We start from the raw sequence: 21,509 nt of genomic DNA on the forward strand, positions 1-21,509 counted from the left end.
GGTGGCATTGAATAAAAATTTTGTTGTCTAAAGGTCTTATCATTGTTATTTTCTTTTAGTATCTTATTAGATTGGTAAACTTAGTGGTTTTCCATCTTTTCTTGAATTTTTCTCTTCAAATATGTAAAATAGAAACTGAATTCCTCACCATTCTTGTATTATCAAATAGTTTTATTATTGATTAATAAATTGATGAGGCACAGTGCACCATCAGTTAGCCTTTGTATGTAAGGCAAATTGCTTTCTTTTTTATTTTTAAAGTTTATTTTATTTTGATAGAGAGCATGCACAAATGGGGGAGGGATGGAGAGAGAGAATCCCAAGCAGGCTCTGCACTGTCAGTACAGAGCCCAACGTGGGGCTTGAACTCACAAACCCTGAGATCATGACCTGAGCCAAAATCAAGAGTCAAATGCTTAATCGACTGAGCCACCCAGGTGCCCCAAAATGTGCTCTTTTATCCCCAAAATGGGAATAAGAAGATGGCTGATGCTTTTACCTCATATTACTACCCAATCTATTTCCTTCCTATATTGCCTGTCTTCTTGAAGGGGCAATCTGTGTTTATTATTTACGCTTTAAATTCTTACTCACTTTTTGAACTATTCATTTACTGCTCCTACTCTTGTTCCTCTACTAGAACTACTAAATCTCCTTTCTTATTGGTTATTGGCATCCTAATTACCAAATCTTGAAGTACGGCCAAGTAGAATGAAGACTGAGAACATTTTTATAGTTCTCTTAAATTTTTTAAATTTTTATTTTTTTTTAATGTTTATTTTTATTTGAGAGAGAGCAAGAGAGCGAGAGCGTGTGCACTTAACCAACTAAGCCACCCAGGCGCCCCGCATCTTTATAGTTCTTAATGTTATCTCACTTTTACTGAACTGGTTCATGCCTTTAGTTTCCGGTGTGGTTCTTTCACCTTACATTGTATACTTTGGCTTTATTTGACTAATCATTATTTCTTGTACATGCTACCTACATATATGCTGCTTTTGCTAATCGTTTGCCTCTATGTAGCCTCCAATCTTAGCCTAAAACTTTCCTATACTTTTATAAGCCTGACCTCTCTAGTTCTTCCAAATAGTTCTTAATAGTTCTTTCTGTTCCTAACTTAAAAATAAAGTACTCTGTAAAACAAGCTATATATGTTTTTAGTGGACTCTGAAAATTAGTATTATATCTAATTTGGCTTTGTACATTCAACAATTAGCACATAAGAGCATTATATAAACTTGTTGAATCAAGGTAAGAAAAGTGTACTGTTTGCACTGTATAAAGGAATATGTTTTGAAAATGTGTTGTGTTGAAGTTTTTGCTATCCATATCAAAACCCAATTAAGCCTTATGTTTAATGAGAATAATAATTCAGTAAAAATAATAGGATGCAAAGGATTCTAAGGATTATTAAGATTAATCATTAAGGTGATTAAGAAGACAGCTTGGATTCTTAACACACACAATACTGGGGGTCTTACCATGTAAACAACAAACAGGAGACAATTAAGACCTTTTCCATTTATTTTGTATTCAAATGGCAAGTGTTTAAAGCTTTGTTTAATAGTCTTTTTTTGCAAAAGTCATATGTAAGGATTTCTTGACATTATCAATTGGTTTGTTTAGATACTCAAGAAAGGAAGAATTTGTGGTTTAAACTACTCGTTATTTGTAAACAGTGTTTGAGAATGCAAATTATAAGAATTGTTTGGTATACAGATTTTTAGAGCTAAAAAATAAAATTAGAGTCTAATCAAATTTAGTAACCCTAAGCTATATATTTAACTGAAATATGTCTCCTAATTCTTGAGTGATGATTGATACTTTACTTTTCTTAAAAATAGGATGACCATGAAAGCTGTGGTTCTAATTCTACCAACCGTAGTACTACTGAAAACACGAAATCATCAGTAAAACCCCGAAGAATTCAGCAGGCTGCTCCCACAGATCCTGATTTACCACCAGGTAACTTCTGAATGGGCTTGTTAAGGCCAAAATTACACTTGTTATTAATCATTGTTGTAGCCAATTGTAGAATATACACTTTAGTATTTAGTGTCCTAAAATACTTAGAGTACATGTGTATGTGGGTTTGCTTCATAACATAAGAACACATTGAGTCCAGAGCCCTCCAAAATGTCTTCTGTTCAAATTTTGATGATATTTTGCAGCAGGTTGTTCCTAAAGTTTCTTTCTTACATCCTGTCCGAGCAAAGACATGCCTCTGCTTTCCCATAGTCTCTTTGTTCCCCTTCCTTCTTGATTAACAGTAAAGACACTAGATTGTTCTGAGTTTCAGTAAACTATAGAATTCACCAGGAGGATCACCATCTTTTTTACTTCCTGAAATATTTATTTACCTAGAACAGTAGTGGCTTACAAATAACAGTTGCTTAGTAACTATTTAATGAAGAAAAAACCACGATCATGACCTATCAGCCCTGTGGCCGGAGTGCATTGTTGCCTTTTTAAGTTAGGGGTTGTTTTTATCAGTCACTTCTCTTTTGATTTTATTCATCAGTCATTTATTTTTCTCAGAGGTATAGTTGATGTTAGTATATATTTGTTTTCTGCGCCAAAGGTTTGTAGGCTTTCTGTTGGGTTTAACCTTTAAGTTTTGACAGTCTTCTTGCACCATCTACTAACAGACTGGTGTTAGGTACAGCATTTCATAGCCCTCCTCCTCAGATATGTTCTAAGTTAAATTTCAATTGATTAAACATTTTAAACTAGTGTTATAGTGATGTTAATGCTGATGCTTTATATATTCTGAATTTCATCTAACAAGTCTCCATAATACCTCTGGCTTTAGAATAGATTAATTGCTACAGCTGGAGAAGGTGCCAGAAGAAGATACTTTATTTCTGAATGTTTCTAATTCTACTTGGAGTGATGTGATGGTTCCAGAACCAACCAACCTTCCTTCCTTCCTTCCTTCCTTCCTTCCTTCCTTCCTTCCTTTCTTTTTTTCTGAAATTTATTGTCAAATTGGTTTCCATACAACACCCACTGCTCATCCCAACAGGTGCTGTCCTCAATACCCCTTACCCACCTTCCTCTCCCTCCCACCCCTCATCAAGCCTCAGTTCTCAGTTTTTAAGAGTCTTTTATGTTTTGGCTCCCTCCTTCTTTAACCTTTCCCCCCCCCCCCCTCCCCCATGGTCTTCTGTTAAGTTTCTCAGGATCCACATAGGAGTGAAAACATATGGTATCTGTCTTTCTCTGTATGACTTATTTCACTTAGTATAACACTCTCCAGTTCCATCCATGTTGCTACAAAAGGCCATATTTCATTCTTTCTCATTGCCACATAGTATTCCATTGTGTATATAAGCCATTTCTTTATCCATTCATCAGTTGATGGACATTTAGGCTCTTTCCATAATTTGGCTATTGTTGAAAGTGGTGCTATAAACATTGAGGTACAAGTGCCCCTATGCATCAGCACTCCTGTATCCCTTGGGTAAATTCCTAGCAGTGCTACTGCTGGGTCATAGGGTAGGTCTATTTTTAATTTTTTGAGGAAACTCCACACTGTTTTCCAGAGCGGCTGCACCAGTTTGCATTCCCACCAACAGTGCAAGAGGGTTCCCGTGTCTCCACATACTCTCCAGCATCTATAGTCTCCTGATTTGTTCATTTTAGCCACTCTGACTGGCGTGAGGTGGTATCTGAGTGTGGTTTTGATTTGTGTTTCCCTGATGAGGAGCGACGCTGAGCATCTTTTCATGTGCCTGTTCGCCATCTGGATGTCTTCTTTAGAGAAGTGTCTATTCATGTCTTCTGCCCATTTCTTCACTGGATTATTTATTTTCCAGGTGTGGAGTTTGGTGAGCTCTTTATAGATTTTGGATACTAGCCTTTTGTCTGATGTCATTTGCAAATATCTTTTCCCATTCCGTTGGTTGCCTTTTAGTTTTGTTGATTGTTTCCTTTGCAGTGCAGAAGCTTTTTATTTTCATGAGGTCCCAATAGTTCATTTTTGCTTTTAATTCCCTTGCCTTTGGAGATGTGTCGAGTAAGAAATTGCTGCGGCTGAGGTCAGAGAGATTTTTTTCCTGCTTTCTCCTCTAGGGTTTTGATGGTTTCCTGTCTCACATTCAGGTCCTTTATCCATTTTGAGTTTAGTTTTGTGAATGGTGTAAGAAAGTGATTTAGTTTCATTCTTCTGCGTGTTGCTGTCCAGCTCTCCCAGCACCATTTATTAAAGAGACTGTTTTTTTTTCCATTGGATATTCTTTCCTGCTTTGTCAAAGATCAGTTGGCCATACTTTTGTGGGTCTAGTTCTGGGGTTTCTATTCTATTCCATTATTTATATGTCTTTGTGCCAATACCATGCTGTCTTGATGATGACAGCTTTGTAGTAGAGGCTAAAGTCTGGGATTGTGATGCTTCCTGCTTTGGTCGTCTTTTTCAAAATTACTTGTGCTATTCAGGGTCTTTTGTGGTTCCATACAAACTTTAGAATTGCTTGTTCTAGCTTTGAGAAGAACGCTGGTGCAATTTTGATTGGGATTGCATTGAATGTGTAGATAGCTTTGGGTAGTATTGACATTTTAACAATATTTATTCTTCCAATCCATGAGCATGGAATGTTTTTCCATTTCTTTATATCTTCTTCAATTTCCTTCATAAGCTTTCTAAAGTTTTCAGCATACAGATCTTTTACATCTTTGGTTAGGTTTATTCCTAGGTATTTTATGCTTCTTGGTGCAGTTGTGAATGGGATCAGTTTCTTTATTTGTCTTTCTGTTGCCTCATTACTAGTGTATGAGAACGCAACTGATTTCTGTACATTGATTTTCTGTCCTGCGACTTTGCTGAATTCATGTATGAGTTCTAGCAGACTTGTGGTGGAGTCTATCGAATTTTCCATGTATAATATCATGTCATCTGCAAAAAGTGAAAGCTTGACTTCATCTTTGCCAATTTTGATGCCTTTGATTTCCTTCTGTTGTCTGATTGCTGATGCTAGCACTTCCAACACTATGTTAAACAACAGCGGTGAGAGTGGACATCCCTGTCGTGTTCCTGATCTCGGGGAAAGCTCTCATTTTTCCCCATTGAGGATGATGTTAGCTGTGGGCTTTTCATAAATGGCTTTTATGATGTTTAAGTATGTTCCTTCTATCCCGACTTTGTTGAGGGTTTTTATTAAGAAAGGATGCTGAATTTTGTCAAATGCTTTTTCTGCATCGATTGACGGGATCCTATGGTTCTTTTCTTTTATTAACGTGATGTATGACATTGATTTGCGAATGTTGAACCAGTCCTGCAGCCCAGGAATGAATCCCACTAGGTCATGGTGAATAATTCTTTTCATATACTGTTGAATTCGGTATGCTAGTATCTTACTGAGAATTTTTGCATCTATATTCATCAGGGATATTGGCCTGTAGTCCTCTTCTTTTGCTGGGTCTCTGGTTTAGGAATGAAAGTAATGCTGGCTTCATAGAATGAGTCTGGAAGTTTTCCTTCCCTTTCTATTTTTTGGAACAGCTTGAGAAGGATACGTATTATTTCTGCTTTAAATTTCTGGTAGAATTCCCCAGGGAAGCCATCCGGTCCTGGACTCTTATTTGTTGGGAGATTGTTGATAACTGATTCAATTTCTTTGCTAGTTATGGGTCTGTTCAAGTTTTCTATTTCTTCCTGTTTGAGTTTTGGAAGCGTGTGGGCATTTAGGAATTTGTCCGTTTCTTCCAGGTTGTCCAATTTGTTGGCATATAATTTTTCATAGTATTCCCTGATAATTTCTTGTATTTCTGAGGGATTGGTTGTAATAATTCCATTTTCATTCATGATTTTATATATTTGAGTCCTCTCCCTTTTCTTCTTGAGAAGCCTGGCTAGAGGTTTATCTATTTTTTCAAAAAACTAACTTTGGTTTCATTGATCTGCTCTACAGTTTTTTTACATTGTATATTGTTTATTTCTGCTCTGATCTTTATTATTTCTCTTCTTCTGCTGGGTTTGGGGTGTCTTTGCTGCTCTGCTTCTATTTCCTTTAGGTGTGCTGTTAGATTTTGTATTTGGGATTTTTCTTGTTTCTTGAGATAGGCCTGGATTGCAATGTATTTTCCTCTTAGGACTGCCTTCGTTGCATCCCAAAGTGTTTGGATTGTTGTATTTTCATTTTCGTTTGTTTCCATATATTTTTTAATTTCTTCTCTAATTGCCTGGTTGACTCATTCATTCTTTAATAGGGTGTTTTTTAATTTCCATGCTTTTGGAAGTTTTCCAGAGTTTTTCCTGTGGTTGATTTCAAGTTTCATAGCATTTTGGTCTGAAAGTGTGCATGGTATGATCTCAATTCTTGTATACTTATGAAGGGCTGTTTTGTGACCCAGTATGTGATCTATATTGGAGAATGTTCCATGTGCACTCGAGAAGAAAGTATATTCTGTTGCTTTGGGATGCAGAGTTCTTAATATATCTGCCAAGTCCATGTGATCCAATGTATCATTCAGGGCCCTTGTTTCTTTATTGATCCTGTGTCTAGATAATCTATCCATTGCCATAAGTGGGGTATTAAAGTTCCCTGCAATTACCACATTCTTATCAATAAGGTTGGTTATGTTTGTGATTAATTGTTTTATATATTTGGGGGCTCCCGTATTCGGTATTCGGCACATAGACATTTATAATTGCTAGCTCTTCCTGATGGATAGACCCTGTAATTATTATATAATGCCCTTCTTCATCTCTTGTTACAGCCTTTAATTTAAAGTGTAGTTAGTCTGATATAAGTATGGCTACTACAGCTTTCTTTTGACTTCCAGTAGCATGATAGATAGTTCTCCATCCCCTCACTTTCAATCTGAAGGTGTCCTCAGGTCTAAAATGAGTCTCCTGTAGACAGCAAATAGATGGGTCTTGTTTTTTTATCCATTCTGATACCCTGTGTCTTTTGGTTGGAGCATTTAGTCCATTGATGTTCAGTGTTATTATAGAAAGATACGGGTTTAGAGTCATTGTGATGTCTGTAGGTTTCATGCTTGTAGTGATGTCTCTGGTACCTTGTCTCACAGGATCCCCCTTAGGATCTCTTGTAGGGCTGATTTAGTGGTGATGAATTCCTTCAGTTTTTGTTTGTTTGGGAAGACCTTTATCTCTCCTTCTATTCTAAATGACAGACTTGCTGCATAAAGGATTCTCAGCTGCATATTTTTTCTGTTCATCACATTGAAGATTTCCTGCCATTCCTTTCTGGCCTGCCAAGTTTCAGAAGAGAGATCGGTCACGAGTCTTATCGGTCTCCCTTTATATGTTAGAGCATGTTTATCCCTTGCTGCTTTCAGAATTTTCTCTTTATCCTTGTATTTTGCCAGTTTGACTATGATATGTCGTGCAGAAGATCGATTCAAGTTATGTCTGAAGGGAGTTCTCTGTGCCTCTTGGATTTCAATGCCTTTTTCCTTCCCCAGATCAGGGAAGTTCTCAGCTATGATTTCTTCACGTACATGTTCAGCACCTTTGCCTCTCTCTTCCTCCTCTGGGATCCCAGTTATGCATATGTTATTACGCTTAATTGTGTCACTTAGTTCTCTAATTCTCCCCTCATAGTCCTGGATTTTTCTAATCCCTCTTTTTCTCAGCTTCCTCTTTTTCCATAATTTTATCTTCTCATTCACCTTTTCTCTCCTCTGCCTCTTCAATCCGAGCTGTGGTCACATCCATTTTATTTTGCAGCTCATTTATAGCAGTTTTTAGCTCCTCCTGACTGTTAGTCCCTTGATCTCTGTAGTAATAGATTCTCTGCTGTCCTCTATACTTTTTTCAAGCCCAGCGATTAATTTTATGACTATTATTTTAAATTCATTTTCTGTACATTGCTTAAATCGCTTTTGATCAGTTCGTTAGCTGTCGCTACTCCCTGGAGTTTCTTTTGAGGAGAATTCCTCTGTTTCGTCATTTTGGGTAGTCCCTGGTGTGGCAGGGAAGTGCAGGGCTCTTCCCCTGTGCTGTCTGGAGTGACTTGCGTTGGTGAGCGGGGCCGCAGTCAGACCTGATATATACCCCCAGCCCACTGCCAGGGCCAGTCAGACTGGTGTGTACCTTACCTTCTCTCCCAGGGGCAGGTCTCACTGTGGAGTGGTGTGGCCCCTGTCTGGGCTACTTGCATACTGCCAGGCTTGTGGTGCTGGTTTGATGGGATATGGCGTATTAGCTGGGGTGGATTGGCAAGGTGCACAGTGTCGGGAGGGCAGACTCAGCTAGCTTTGCCTTTGGTGGTCTGCTTTGGGAGGGGCCCTGCGCACTGGAAGGGAGGCCGACCTGTTGGAGGGATGGGTCTGCAGAAGTACAGTGTTGGGTGTTTGCGCGGTGCAAGCAAGTTCTCTGTCGGGAACTGGTTCCCTTTGGGATTTTGGCTGGGGGATGGGCGAGGGAGATGGCGCTGGCTAGCGCCTTTGTTCCCTGCCAAGCTGAGCCATGTCCTCCGGGGCTCAACAACTCTCCCTCCCACTGTCCTCTAGCCCTCCCGCTCTCGGAGCAGAGCTGTTGACTTATAACATTCCAGATGTTAAGTTCTGCTAGCTGTCAGAACTCACTGTGTCCGACCCCTCCGCTTTTGCAAGCCAGACTCAGGGGCTCTGCCTTGCCCGGCGGGCTGCCCCTCCACCGCCCCGGCTCCCTCCCGTCAGTCCGGGTAGTGCACACCGCCTCCCCACCCTTCCTACCCTCTTCTGGGGGCCTCTCGTCTATGCTTGGCTCCCCTCATCAGACTCCATGCTGAGTGTGGAGCCTGCTTAAGATTCTCTCTTTCCCCCTCTGCCTCTCTTGTGCTCTCTTTGAAATTAGAGAAAAAGTCAAGAATGTTAAAAAGAACTTTACCTGTAGTAATTTGAACATAAGTTGCCTACATGATGCTTCACAACCCTCAAATTGTACACGAAAATGTTTTTAGGTACGGTAACCACGTCATCAACCATGCAATTTCTGAGTTTCAGCAACTTGACTTCCCAGTGAAAACAGGATAGATTATAGCTGTTGTCTTTGTAACCAAAATTGTTACATGTCATTTAATTTAATAGTATTAGATACATACATACATACATAAATAAATAAATAAATAAAATCTAGTCTTTGTTTTGTAGGATTTCATAGTTTAACAGAGAAAATAATTATATCTAATCATACACAAATGGCAGTAATAACTTAAGCCTAAGGAAAGTGGTAGAGATGGTCTTAATATTGTGTAGGTTTTGGAGGACATTGGAGAAGAGGATGTAGGGGAGAGGACATTTGTCCTGGGCCTATAATGAGTAGGGAGAATGGACAAAGAATATTCTAAACCAGAGAAGAGCATGAGCGAAGTCAGTGAAAGTTCATAGTGTTTTATTTGGTCCTGTGGGCATAGATGTATGTTTCTGGAGGAATGGGATTTGTGGGTGGGAGAGAGTTGGATAATGGTAGGAATTTCTGGAAAGGTTGATTACTAACAGGGTGTTGTTTTAGAGGCATCCAGTATGACATCTGGAGGTTCTATTCCCAGAGTGACCTTACATTTTTAGATGCTTGTGGAAAAGACCTGGATTATTGTTACGTCATCTGACCAGATATACTCTGAGGGAGTCCCTAAATATTTAGTGATGAGAGCTAGTAGATCTGCTGTTTGACACTCTTCTTTAGCTCACTTAAAGCTGAGTTGTATGCGGGATTAGGGAAATACTGTATCATTTTTTCCATTAGTTACTGTTACTTTGGTGTTATATTTTTAATAAGGAAATATAGTCTCTGGGAGTAGTTCTTTTTAGATATTTTATTGTTTATCTTTGGTGAATTGGCTTATCCATCTCAACGTGTATGCTAGTTTTATAATGAGAAACTGAAGGAAGATGTTAAAAAATAGATGAAAATCTGTCATTAGTGTTCTGTCTGTTCAAATACATTTACAGTATTATGTTTCTATTCTCTTGCATTATCTATTTTCTCCAGTTCTATCTTTGAGAGTTTTTCTTTTGAAGGTAGTAAAAACTCCTGAACTCTTAAGAGGTTTTTATAAATTCCTTATTGATGACACGTTTTTCAGAAATAGGAAAACCAATATTAGTCATGTTCTTGACTTCTTAGAAACAGGATGTTCATTTTTATTTTTATTTTTAACATCTGTGTTGAGTAGTAATAGCATGCGGGAATATACATTCCAAGATTGAAACTTTTGATATTTAAAATTTCTTTTAGAAGCTTAATTTGTTAAGCATTATTTTAGCATTTACTCTTATAAAAATATTTATACCTTACAATTTATTGATACTGTGTATGTTAATTTTGTAGCATATTGACATATTGTAGCATATTGACACACTAAAAGCTGATAATAGTTTCCATATATGAGGAAAACTTGATCTTAGTTGTTTTACATTTCTTTCCTATTTGTATCCTTTGGGAATGAATGAAGGAGTGGGTTTTTGCAAACATGTTATGGTTGAATAGATTTAAATAGGCTTTCTCTCAGCAGTTACTATAGATGTTACTAATATCAGCTGCTGACAGAAGTTGATTCTGTTTTGTCCAGTTAAGTTCTGAATACAAACAGTTCATGAAATAGCTGACATTTTAAGTAGCTTTTAAATAGGTTTTATAGTGGGAAATCAAGTGAAATCATTTCTTCCTGTGTTTTTAAAAACGCTGTTTATGTTTAGTTTTATTAATATTTTCAATTCCTCACTAATGTGTCTATATTCAAATTTATTGCGTGAGAAACTTATGAAATTATGGAGTATCCCACAGAAGCATGAAATTAAAAGTTTGGAGATTCTAGGCCGCTAGGGATAAAAAAGAATGTTCACTAGTTCTGTTTTGATTTTTTTTATTTGTTTCTCATTCTTATTTCCTTGTGTTCTCATTATGGTTTTCTCTATTCATTCCTTCAATACTTTTCTTTTTTCTTATTCACTGTGTTTTTTCACCTCTTTAAATTCTGTCTACATTTTCTTCCTCATTTATATTCTCTCCTTTCCACTAGTTCATTATTTTATATTAGTAAGTGGAAATACTTGAAGCCATTATGATGGTCATATTTCTCCTATCTTTCCTCCTGCCAGACTAACTTTTGAATATATTTATGGCTATTAGAAGTAGGAAGAAAAGATGGCAGCTGGCTCAAAAACAGTCTTAAAGAAGCAATTCTTCTTCAATACATTGAATAATCAGCATGTAGTAATTTTTTTCAGTTGGGAAAATGTTTTTAAATAGGCAGAAGCCAGACAAACTACTGAATATAGGATTATCACTGAATGGGATATAGTATTATGTTATTAAAAAGGTGTAGTCTCTGTGATTTCTCTTAGTATATGAACACTTCATCATATAGAACTTGGTAATGTTTTTTTGGTGGTGGATCTGCTACATCATAGCTGTATCAGTTGTGCAAGCCTGTCTACCTGACTGTTAGTTTCCTCTTTGTGTAATATGCCGAATGATATCCACCTATCATGTACATTAAGTTCAGTAACATTTTTAGAATAATTATTTATTGATAGACTTATGGCTAATTGAATCCTTTTTTTTCCCTATTTTGTAGGTTATGTGCAGAGTCTGATTAGACGAGTTGTAAATAATGTAAATATTGTTATAAATAATCTCATACTAAAATATGTTGAAGATGATATTGTTCTTTCAGTCAATATCACTTCTGCAGAATGCTATACAGTAGGTGAATTATGGGATCGTGCATTCATGGATATTTCTGGTGAGTAAATACTAAAAAGAGTTTAGATTTTTCCATTATTGAAATAGTTGTTTTGGTTTCTAAACCAGTTTTGGGCCAACTGGCTCTTTGATAACTCTAATGAGAGCTTTTTGCCTTCAGCCTAGAAAATGAACATATAAAATATAATTTAGCATACAATTACAGGAGGTTAATAGACCCTCAGATTAACAAATCCGGAACTCAATTTTTAATATTTTTAAGTTTTACTCTTTCTTACTGCATGCATATTTCAAGTGTATTATATTTTACAATGCTATGGGTTGTAATAATAAAAACAGTTAAATTTTTTAATGGATTTGAAGGAGGAAAAGGAACACTTTGATTTTGCATTGCTTGGTAATGGCAAAACTATATATCTGACTGATATACGTTTTAGGTTCGTATATTCCAGAGCATATTTGGGACTTATGGATCATCTTAGTTTTGTCAGAAGAAATAGTAATAAATCCTAATATTTCTTGATACATGTTCTGATAGGGTAAGGAGTATACATTTTTTTTTTTTTTTGAAAAGGTAGTGAGGAGAGTATTGTGAGCACCTTTTATCTATGACTTGCCAGGGAATGTATTTGGTAACAGTGCTGGCACTGAAGTTAGACTACATGGGTTTGGATCCTGGCTGTCGCACTTAGTAGAGATCTATGACCTTGGGTGAGTTACTTTACCATTTCTTAGTTTCCCCTCTTGTAAAATGGGGGTAACTAAGAGCTTGCTTAGAGTTACTGTATTAAATACATTAGAGCACTGAAAGCACCTGTATGCGTATCTTGTACATAGTGCTGAGAAAATGAGCTGTTAGTATTTACATTTATCTTCTCAAATTCTCACTCTGTAACATGATATCCTTATTCCTTTGCTTATATATTCACTTACTCATCTTAAGTCCTACTGTAAGGAAAGCAAAATGAAATTTTGGTCTCAAGGTTACTTAACTTGCCTAGTTTAGGCATACAGCTAGGAACCAGCAGAATTGGATATAGTCTCATGTTTGTCTGTTCTCCAAGCTTCAGTCTTGACTTTTTTTTTTTTCTCTGTAGGCTCCACACTCAATGTGGGGCTCGATCTTAAGACCCTCAGATCAAGAGCTGTATGCTCTATCGACTGAGCCAGCTAGGTGCCCCTCAATCTTTACATTTGAAAATGAAGAATAATGTTGTGAGGCATAAATCAGTGTATATGCAAAGTCCCAAGCACTGTTTCTGAGACATTGTTAATGCCTCCCTCTCATTTTCTGTTGAAAAAATATTCCATACAAAGGCCACAAGGAAAAAACTATGGAAAATAGAAAACAAGCAGAACTGGATAATGCAGGATTGATTGAATGTGTTGACATTTTGTGGGTAGAAATTTCACCTATAGTTTTAATATACAAGTAATGCCAATATTACTTTTGGAAATAACAGTGATTTATAGAGAGTCTTGGATTGGAAGTTAGGGCATCTTCATTTGAATCTTCGTTCAGCCACTAACTTTGTGTATAACTTTGGGTGAATCATTTGTAAAATGAATTATTACTACCAACGTGATGATTTAAGAAAATCAAGTATCCTACCACCTGAAAGTTCATGATGATGGTGGTGATAAAAACAGCAAAAATAGTGTCTTTCACTTAGTGAGTGCTTATTAACTGCTGGGCCTGGTGCTATGCTTTTTACATTATCTTGTTTTAACCCTTTAACCCTCTGAGATATGTACTATTATTTCCCCTTTTATTAATTTTTAATGCAACAGTTGATATTTACAAAGGGATTTAGGTAACATATTTGTTATAAACATTATAATGAGCAACTACCTCTGAATATTTAGAACATTTACAGTAGTTTACTCCCACCAATCTATTTTTCTCTATTCCATCCCCTTCCTTCCTCCTAGAGTTAACTGCTATATTAAGTTTTATCATTTAATTGCTTAAGAAGACTTGTGCTATAAAAAGGAATGAAGTACTGGTGTATGGTACTACATGGATGAACCTTGAAAATGTTCTAAGTGAAAGAAGTAGACAGAAGGTGGATATTGTATGATTCCACTTATATGAACTGCACAGAATAGGCAATTCTGTGTAGACAGAAAGTAGTTTAGTGACTGCTTCAGGATTGGGGAGTGGGAGGTCAAGGAGGGGATTGGAGGAATTATAGCTCTAGGGTACAGAATTCCTTTTCTGACATGATGAAAAAGTTTTAAAAGTGATTGTGGTGATGGATTTGTAATATTGTCAATGTACGAAAGGCTACTTTGTTGTCACTGGAAATCGTTAATTTTGTGTTGTGTGAATTTTACCTCAATAAAAAAGTATCAGATATGGATGTATACATAAATAATATATTACATGTATTTTTGAACTATGTAAAAACAGTGTGCTCTGTGTTGGGAGTTTGAGGTTTGAATAAAACCTCAAAGACTTCCTGTTTTCAGTGTTGTGCTTTGCATATTTTTCCATATTGTTGCATGTAATTATAGAGTACTTATTTTTACTTGTGAATAATCTACTTAGTCATGCCAGAGTTCAATTGTCTGTTCTCCTGATGATGGGCATTTGGGATATTTCCAGATTTTTACTGTTGCAAACAGTCCTGTTAGCAATCTTTGTGGATACCTTTTCATGCACATGTATAAGCATTTCTTAAGGACATACACCGAGGAGTGGGTTTGTTAGATGGAAGGATTGCGAATTTCACATTTTCAAAATATTGCCAAATCATTTTCTAGAGTGCTCCAGAGTTACACAGACATAATTATTATGCCCATTTTACAGATTAAATTGCAGCACATTATCTAAAGTACCAGAACTAGAATTCATTTTGTAAAGTTTAAAAAAGGTAGTTGCTGTTAGTGTTTAAGAAAAATATTGATTTCAAACTTGATAATATCCTCTGTCAGTGAATAATAATTTTCTAGAATACCCTTGAAATATGACCACTTTATGTTCTTTTAGCGTAATAGATAAACACGTGCACTCTTGAGTAAGGTTGCCAGAGTTTGAATGACAGCTCTGTTCTTTATAAACTAACATTAGACTGTTTCCCCTTACTGTGCCTCAGTTTTCACATCTTTTAAACAGAGGCATATAAGTATTAAAAGGTAGCAGATGTAAAAGACTTAGTGTATTATCTAACAGCAAATACTCCATAAAACATTATCATGAAGAGAGGGAAGGAAATATCTAGCGGGTTTCTTTCACTTCTAGTTCTGTCAAAATTTCTTTAATTTGTGTACATGGATGTAATATCAGTAACTAAATCATTTATTTATATTCCGTGTAAATTGAAATAATATGTAAGGTTTGGGTATTATTTCAACTAACATTTAAAATTCATTTGCTGATAAAACTTGGCTATTTCCACACATGTGCACATTCTTTAGTTTTTACTTCTTAAAAACTTAAATCCAAAAAAAATTTAAAAGGTGAATTAGAGGTTACCACTAGAATATACTCAGACGTAGTTTTATTAAAGAATGGACTCAAGCATATTTTACTGTTTTTGAAGATTCCCATGACCATAGCATGTGCACAGCTGCTAGCTTAAAATCACTGACCAAATAGATTGGGGCCTAACATTTACCTAGGAATTGCTTATTAGGAATAAACCTACTCACTTGCTAAAGTTTTCATTTTCTAGCTTGATGCTTTATCAGCAGTTTCATTTTTATTCTCTTGAAAACAAACTGTATACTGTTTGTAATTTGGTAATTTCTTCATGAGTTATTTAGAGCAGTGGTGTCCACTAGAATTTTCCGTGATGTTGGAAATGTTTTATATTTTTACAGTCTAGTATTGTAGTTACTAGCCACATGTGACTATTGAGCACTTAAAATGTGGCTAGTGTAACTGAGGACCTGAAATGTTAGTTTTAGATAATTTTAATATATATATAAATTTAAATCACATATCACTGGTGGCTACCATACCTGAGGGTGCAGGTTTAGAGAAGCTGTTAAGTTTTTTTGGTGTGAGATAGTAAACGAATGACAATTGCTCAGAATGTTTTTTTTAAATTTGGTTTCTCAAGAATTTTATCTAAGTTATTTGGTATCTCACTGCAGATAGTGAAATGTAGCAAAATTTTTCATAATTTTTCTCTTAAACTTACAGTTAGACACCAAGCAAAATGGGGACAAGCTACTTCATTTCTTTGTATTTTATTTGATTCTTCATACTTAGAATGGGTACTGTTGTGCCTATTTCATAAGGTTGTTGGAGGATTTAAATAATAAACGAGAAATTCTTTGCATAGGCTCTGGCATCATGTATTAAATGCTGTGTTAATCTTATTTCTGCTATTATTTTTATTACCATTTGTACCAATAAATAGTTGCCTTTTTTCCCCTTTGCTTTTTAATTAAAATGTTTTCCTTTTCTTTTAGCAACTGATCTGGTGCTGAGAAAGGTTATCAATTTTTCTGACTGTACGGTTTGTCTGGATAAACGAAATGCTAGTGGTAAAATTGAATTTTACCAGGATCCTTTATTGTACAAATGTTCCTTCAGAACTCGTCTGCATTTCACATATGATAACCTAAATTCCAAGATGCCATCTGTTATTAAAGTAGGTGTTTCTTTTTCTAGTAGTTGAATTGCATGTCTTCCTTTTGGTTCTTGGTGTGCTAATTCATTGGTTCTTGTGTGTGCCAATTATTAATCTCAAAAGTATATACCAGTTTTTGTGAGAGTTTTATTTCTATTTATAGTTTTTATGTTATATTGTTTATTATACATTATAACTTTCTGCATTATGTGTTCTAGTAAAGGGATTTTGGGTACTTTCCCCCCTCTGTGACTATAGTTTCCTTTGTAGTTTGTCCAACTGTTTATTAGTGTTTTTCTCTTTTAAGTAGATAGAGGAGATCCTATGAAAAGTGTAATTTTAGTAGATGAATATCATTGTATTTTTCAGTACTTATAATTTAATTAACGTTATCTCATAACTGTAGTTGTTACCCATCCTTCTTAGATAACTTTAAAAGGCTTAATGCTAACTTAATATCTTAGCTTATTGATTCAGGGAATTTTAGCTTTTCATGTATGGTTTCAAAATATTATTAAAATCTTACCATATAGGAATTTTTCAGGTTATGTCTTTTGATAAATGTGAAAATTTGTTCTCTAAGCTATCAGAATATATTTTCAATGTGTATAGTTAAGTCTCTAAGTGTAAATCTTGTGTTCTTTAATTATATAACAGTTTTCTAAGTCTCTGTATATCAGTTTTTGAAAAAGAATTCCATTTGTGATCTTGTTAGTAACTGCTACTGTTGAATGAATTTTCATTGTTGAGTTACATGCCTTTCAGTACTAAAGTGCTGTAATGGAAAAGCTGGCCCTGAGTCTGAACACAGGTATTGACTACTGTTCCTGGTTGTGTATGACTGTAGAAATTATTGTTTTATATTTTTAAAAACATGTAACTTTCTATTTTATGCAAATTTACTATATTCACAAAATCCACCTGTTTTTCTTTGGTAGTGTTTTAGTGATCAGTGTTTTACTTTTTTCCCCATTATATAGAGTGCACATTAATTTATTGAAATTCTGTTACTTTTTCTTTCTAGTTTTGAATTAGCATTTTGCCAACGATAAGCATAGAAGAGTATTAATTTAATGATATTGATGCCTGTGTCTCAGGTTAATGGGCTTACTTTCCTTCTTTTGTCTTGAATCTGTTAGTAATGTTGGGGAATGTTAACGGGTAAATTCAACATCTGAAAGCAAGTGATGGATACATGGATGCCTTACTGTTTAAAATAAATTTATTGATAATAGTACAAATGTAATTATACATTTTAGAATGTGGCTAAATTAGAGGAAAGTAAAAATAAGGTAACTTGGGGAAAACTTGGTGTTGGCATATAAAGTTTATGTTCTCAAAATTGACTAGCCATGACATGTCATTGTAAAAAGCACCTTAATATAAGTAAGTGTATTGACATGTGGTTTTTGACTCTGGAAATCACCAAATATGAGATACTATTATGCTCAACTGAAATAAGATTGAATTTTTTATTAATACCATTGTGATGTAAGACTTTGTCATTTTGAGTTAGACCTATCATTCTTGGAATTCCTTTTCCTAGGACGTATGTACTAAATGCACATGGTTAACCTCATTGATCATCTCAAAGAGCGAGTATTTCCCAGAATATTCCAGATACCCTAATTATTTATTTCAGGCTCTCATGTATGTTTAAGTGGTTTTGAACTTATTTATATTTTGGGTAGGCCTTTTATAATTTTTGTTGTGACAAATATGTCCTAGAGTTTGTGTCATATGGATATGGATTATATAGGTATATAATTTATTTAACATTTCCCCTGTTTTTGAAAATTTGCTTTTGAAAAAAATTTTTTAGAACAATGAAAGCCTGACGTAAATCTTTGACACATTTCTGATTAATTCTTTAGGAAATATTTTGGTTAGTTGCAAATATCTTCTTAATGAGCTTAAAAATTTTAAGTTTATTGCGAGAGAGAAGGAGCACAAGTGGGAGAGGGGCAGATAGAGGGAGACAGAATCGCTAGTAGGCTCCATGCTGTCAGCACAGAACCCAATGCTGGGCTTGAATTCAGGAAACTGAGTTCATGACCTGACCTGAAACCAAGAGTCGGTCTCTTAACTGACTGAGCCACCCCAGCGCTCCTAGCTTAAATTTTTTTTAAGACCTGTGTTCTGTATTACAAAACTATTTGCAGATAAATTTAACTAGTGTATATGTTCGTGAACATTAAGGAGGGTGCCTGTCCTTAAATATGATCATGTTAAAAACAGGACAAATTGTTAAACAAAATAAATTTTTAAAAAAAAATATTTTTTAACGTTTATTCACTTTTTGAGAGACAGAGACAGAGTGTCAGCAGGGCAGGAGCAGAGAGAGAGAGAGAGAGAGGGAGACACAGAATCCGAAGCAGGCTCCAGGCTCTGAGCTGTCAGCACAGAGCCCAATGTGGGGCTCGAACTCACGAACCAGGAGATCACGACTTGAGCCGAAGTTGGCCGCTTAACTGACTGAGCCACCTAGGTGCCCGAAGAAAATAGATTTTAATTAACGTTCGTCACTGGAGTTAGATTTTTAAAAATCTGTCCACTGGCTATTTTTTCTTTGAAAAATCCATTCAGGTGCTCTGGCCATTTTTCTTTCCTTTTTTTTTTTAATTTTTTTTAATTTTTTTTAGACGTTTGTTTATTTTTGAGACAGAGAGAGACAGAGCATGAACAGGGGAGGGTCAGAGAGAGAGGAAGACACAGAATCTGAAGCAGGCTCCAGGTTCGGAGCTGTCAGCACAGAGCCTGACGCGGGGCTCACACTCACGGACCGTGAGATCATGACCTGAGCCGAAGTTGGCCGCTTAACTGCCTGAGCCAACCAGGCACCCCTGGCCATTTTTCTATTAGTGATTAGTCTTACTGATTTAAAAGATATTTAGATCTATTGTATATAAAATATATAAAATACTGTATATATAAAACGTTCACTAAAGCATATGCAACATCTTATATATTTTAAAGGTATATTAGGTCTGTGTAATTTCATATATATATAATATATAAATATGAATATAAAGGATTGATTCTTTGTTACTGATTCTGCTTATCTCTGGTGCTATTGGTGCCATACAATAGTTTAGAAGGATGTGTTAGAGAAATTTCAAGCTTGGCAGGCCTGTACTGCATACTCTACCCTCCTGCTCCTAAGCCTTTTCTTACCTCTTCTTGGTCTGTTTGGTGTATGATTTTTAAGTCCATTTTAAGAAACCTGTACTCATACTTAAAAATAGTATTTTACAACTTTCTTCCTTTTCAAATACAATTTTTTGTGCCTTTAACCCCCAAAATATGATTACTAATACTTTTTCATGTTTTATAGACCCTCAAATACCAGTTAGTCAAAATTAACCTTCCAAGAGACTTTATGGCTTAATTGGTTTTATTCCATGTTTATAAAACAGGGAACCATTACACCGAGACTATGTTTATATTCCATTAATATCTTTCTATAAGAATAACTTTGATTGCTATATATTCTATTTGTTAGTAATTAATCTTGTTTATTTCTTATAATTCATGTTATACATTTTATGTCCTATTTAAATCTCTTAAAATTTGTCTGGAAAAACTTCTGAGCATGTATAACAGTTTTCCATTGGCAAAATTGTATTATGTTTTTACTTCCATATTGTAATGTTACTAATATTCCCCCTTAACAGAAGTTTTTAGGATGTGTATGTATTCTTTTGATTAATAGAACTGGAAAGGGTGATTAAGGTTTTACTAAAGTGACATCATGAAACTTTTCCTGTTGATGTGACAGAAATCTCTGTGATTTTGTATTCTTCATATTGTAGAGTTGATATTTTGGTTCCTTAACTTTATTTCTGGAAAAATTATTTGAAAGTCTAGAGTGACCACATCTTTTCATAACCGTTTCTATTTGTATTTATATAGTTTGGCTTAATACAGTTTTTACCTAAATTTTAGTGGTCATTACAGCAAAATTTGTTTTAATTTCTAAGATTTTAGAGTAAACTGTTTTAGCTTACATGTTGGAAATGTTTGGGACATTACTTTTTTCTTATGGTATTCTATTTTAGTACTTTTAACATTTATGTGTATTAATTACTTCCTTTGAACATGATTTTTTGTTGATGTGTTTGTTTTTTTCAAATATAGATTCATACTTTAGTAGAGAGTTTGAAACTTTCCATCACAGATCAACAACTGCCTATGTTTATCCGTATAATGCAACTTGGAATTGCTCTTTACTACGGGGAAATAGGCAATTTTAAAGATGGAGAAACAGAAGATCCTACCTGTCACAGTAAAGATATGTTAGGAAACATTACAGGTAAATCTAACAAACTTTCTTTTGAACTATTGTTCGCATAGTGTTTTCACCATTATGAAACTTAAAAAAATAAAACATACTGAGTTGTGCAGTGTTCTAACATGATGGAATGATTTTATTTTGGTTGTTTGACACTACTTTGATTTTGTTTTTGTTTTTGTTTTTTTACATACTGCATATTACTGTGATTTTCTTTTTTTAAATGCTAACAAGTAACTTTAATATTTCTAATAGGTATAAATGTTCAGAATGTATGTTATACAAAAAGTTAAGGTAGTGCAATGCGTTGACATTTTCTAGTAAATTAGGGTATTGGTAATTTTTTGCAAAGGCTTACCAAGAGTTATAACAGAATTAGATATACTTAATTATAATATGTAATTCTGTTTAACAACTACAGTTATACTTAATTGATTCATTGGAAGGTTCCTAGCTAATTAATTGGAACCTTATTAATGGAGTGTATATTTCATTGAAGGATACTAGTGGGTTAACTTCAGTTATTTAGTTCAATGTACTTTTACTGAAGCCTACTAAGTGTACTGAATATTGGTCATCTGGGAAAACACAGAGATAAAAAGTTGCGTTCTCTTCCCTTAAAATCTTAAGGTACAGTGGAGCAGACAGACATACGAATAGTTAGTTTAGTATGGTGTAGGAGAATGATAGAATGTTTAATTCAATAGAAGTATGAATGATCTGAAGAAAACAGATGTTGAAAAGAATGACTGACTTGGCATTGGGCTTGAGGCTCAGGAAAGATTTGGAGAATATGATTAATTGCCATAGTTTGGGCCTTTAGAAAAGGATATTGAAAACTTAGGAACAGGTAACCCAATTAAAAAGTGAGGAAAATACCTGAATAAACATTTATGCACAAAAGGTTTGCAAATGGCCAACAGGCACGTGAAAAGATGCTCACCCTCATTAGTCATGATGGGGAATGCAAGTCAAAAAT

At 35.1% G+C, this 21,509-nt stretch overlaps 1 protein-coding gene across 12 annotated transcripts in view; it reads left to right on the plus strand.

Moving 5' to 3' along the window:
* The window catches only part of VPS13B (vacuolar protein sorting 13 homolog B), an 843,987-nt gene that overhangs the window by 96,547 nt on the left and 725,931 nt on the right, over window positions 1-21,509 (plus strand). For all 12 annotated transcript variants that reach the window (XR_007148665.1, XM_047842688.1, XM_047842692.1 and 9 more), the window contains 4 exons: window positions 1,845-1,965; window positions 11,529-11,696; window positions 16,079-16,260; window positions 20,377-20,551. Coding sequence is in view for 11 of the 12 variants with exons in the window: in XM_047842688.1 (XP_047698644.1) it covers window positions 1,845-1,965; window positions 11,529-11,696; window positions 16,079-16,260; window positions 20,377-20,551 (646 nt within the window). In the remaining variant the exon portion in view is untranslated. The remainder of the gene's footprint in view (window positions 1-1,844; window positions 1,966-11,528; window positions 11,697-16,078; window positions 16,261-20,376; window positions 20,552-21,509) is intronic.

This window comes from Prionailurus viverrinus, chromosome F2 (genome assembly GCF_022837055.1).
Source record: "Prionailurus viverrinus isolate Anna chromosome F2, UM_Priviv_1.0, whole genome shotgun sequence".
In the NCBI taxonomy this organism is placed as follows: Eukaryota; Metazoa; Chordata; class Mammalia; order Carnivora; family Felidae; genus Prionailurus; species Prionailurus viverrinus.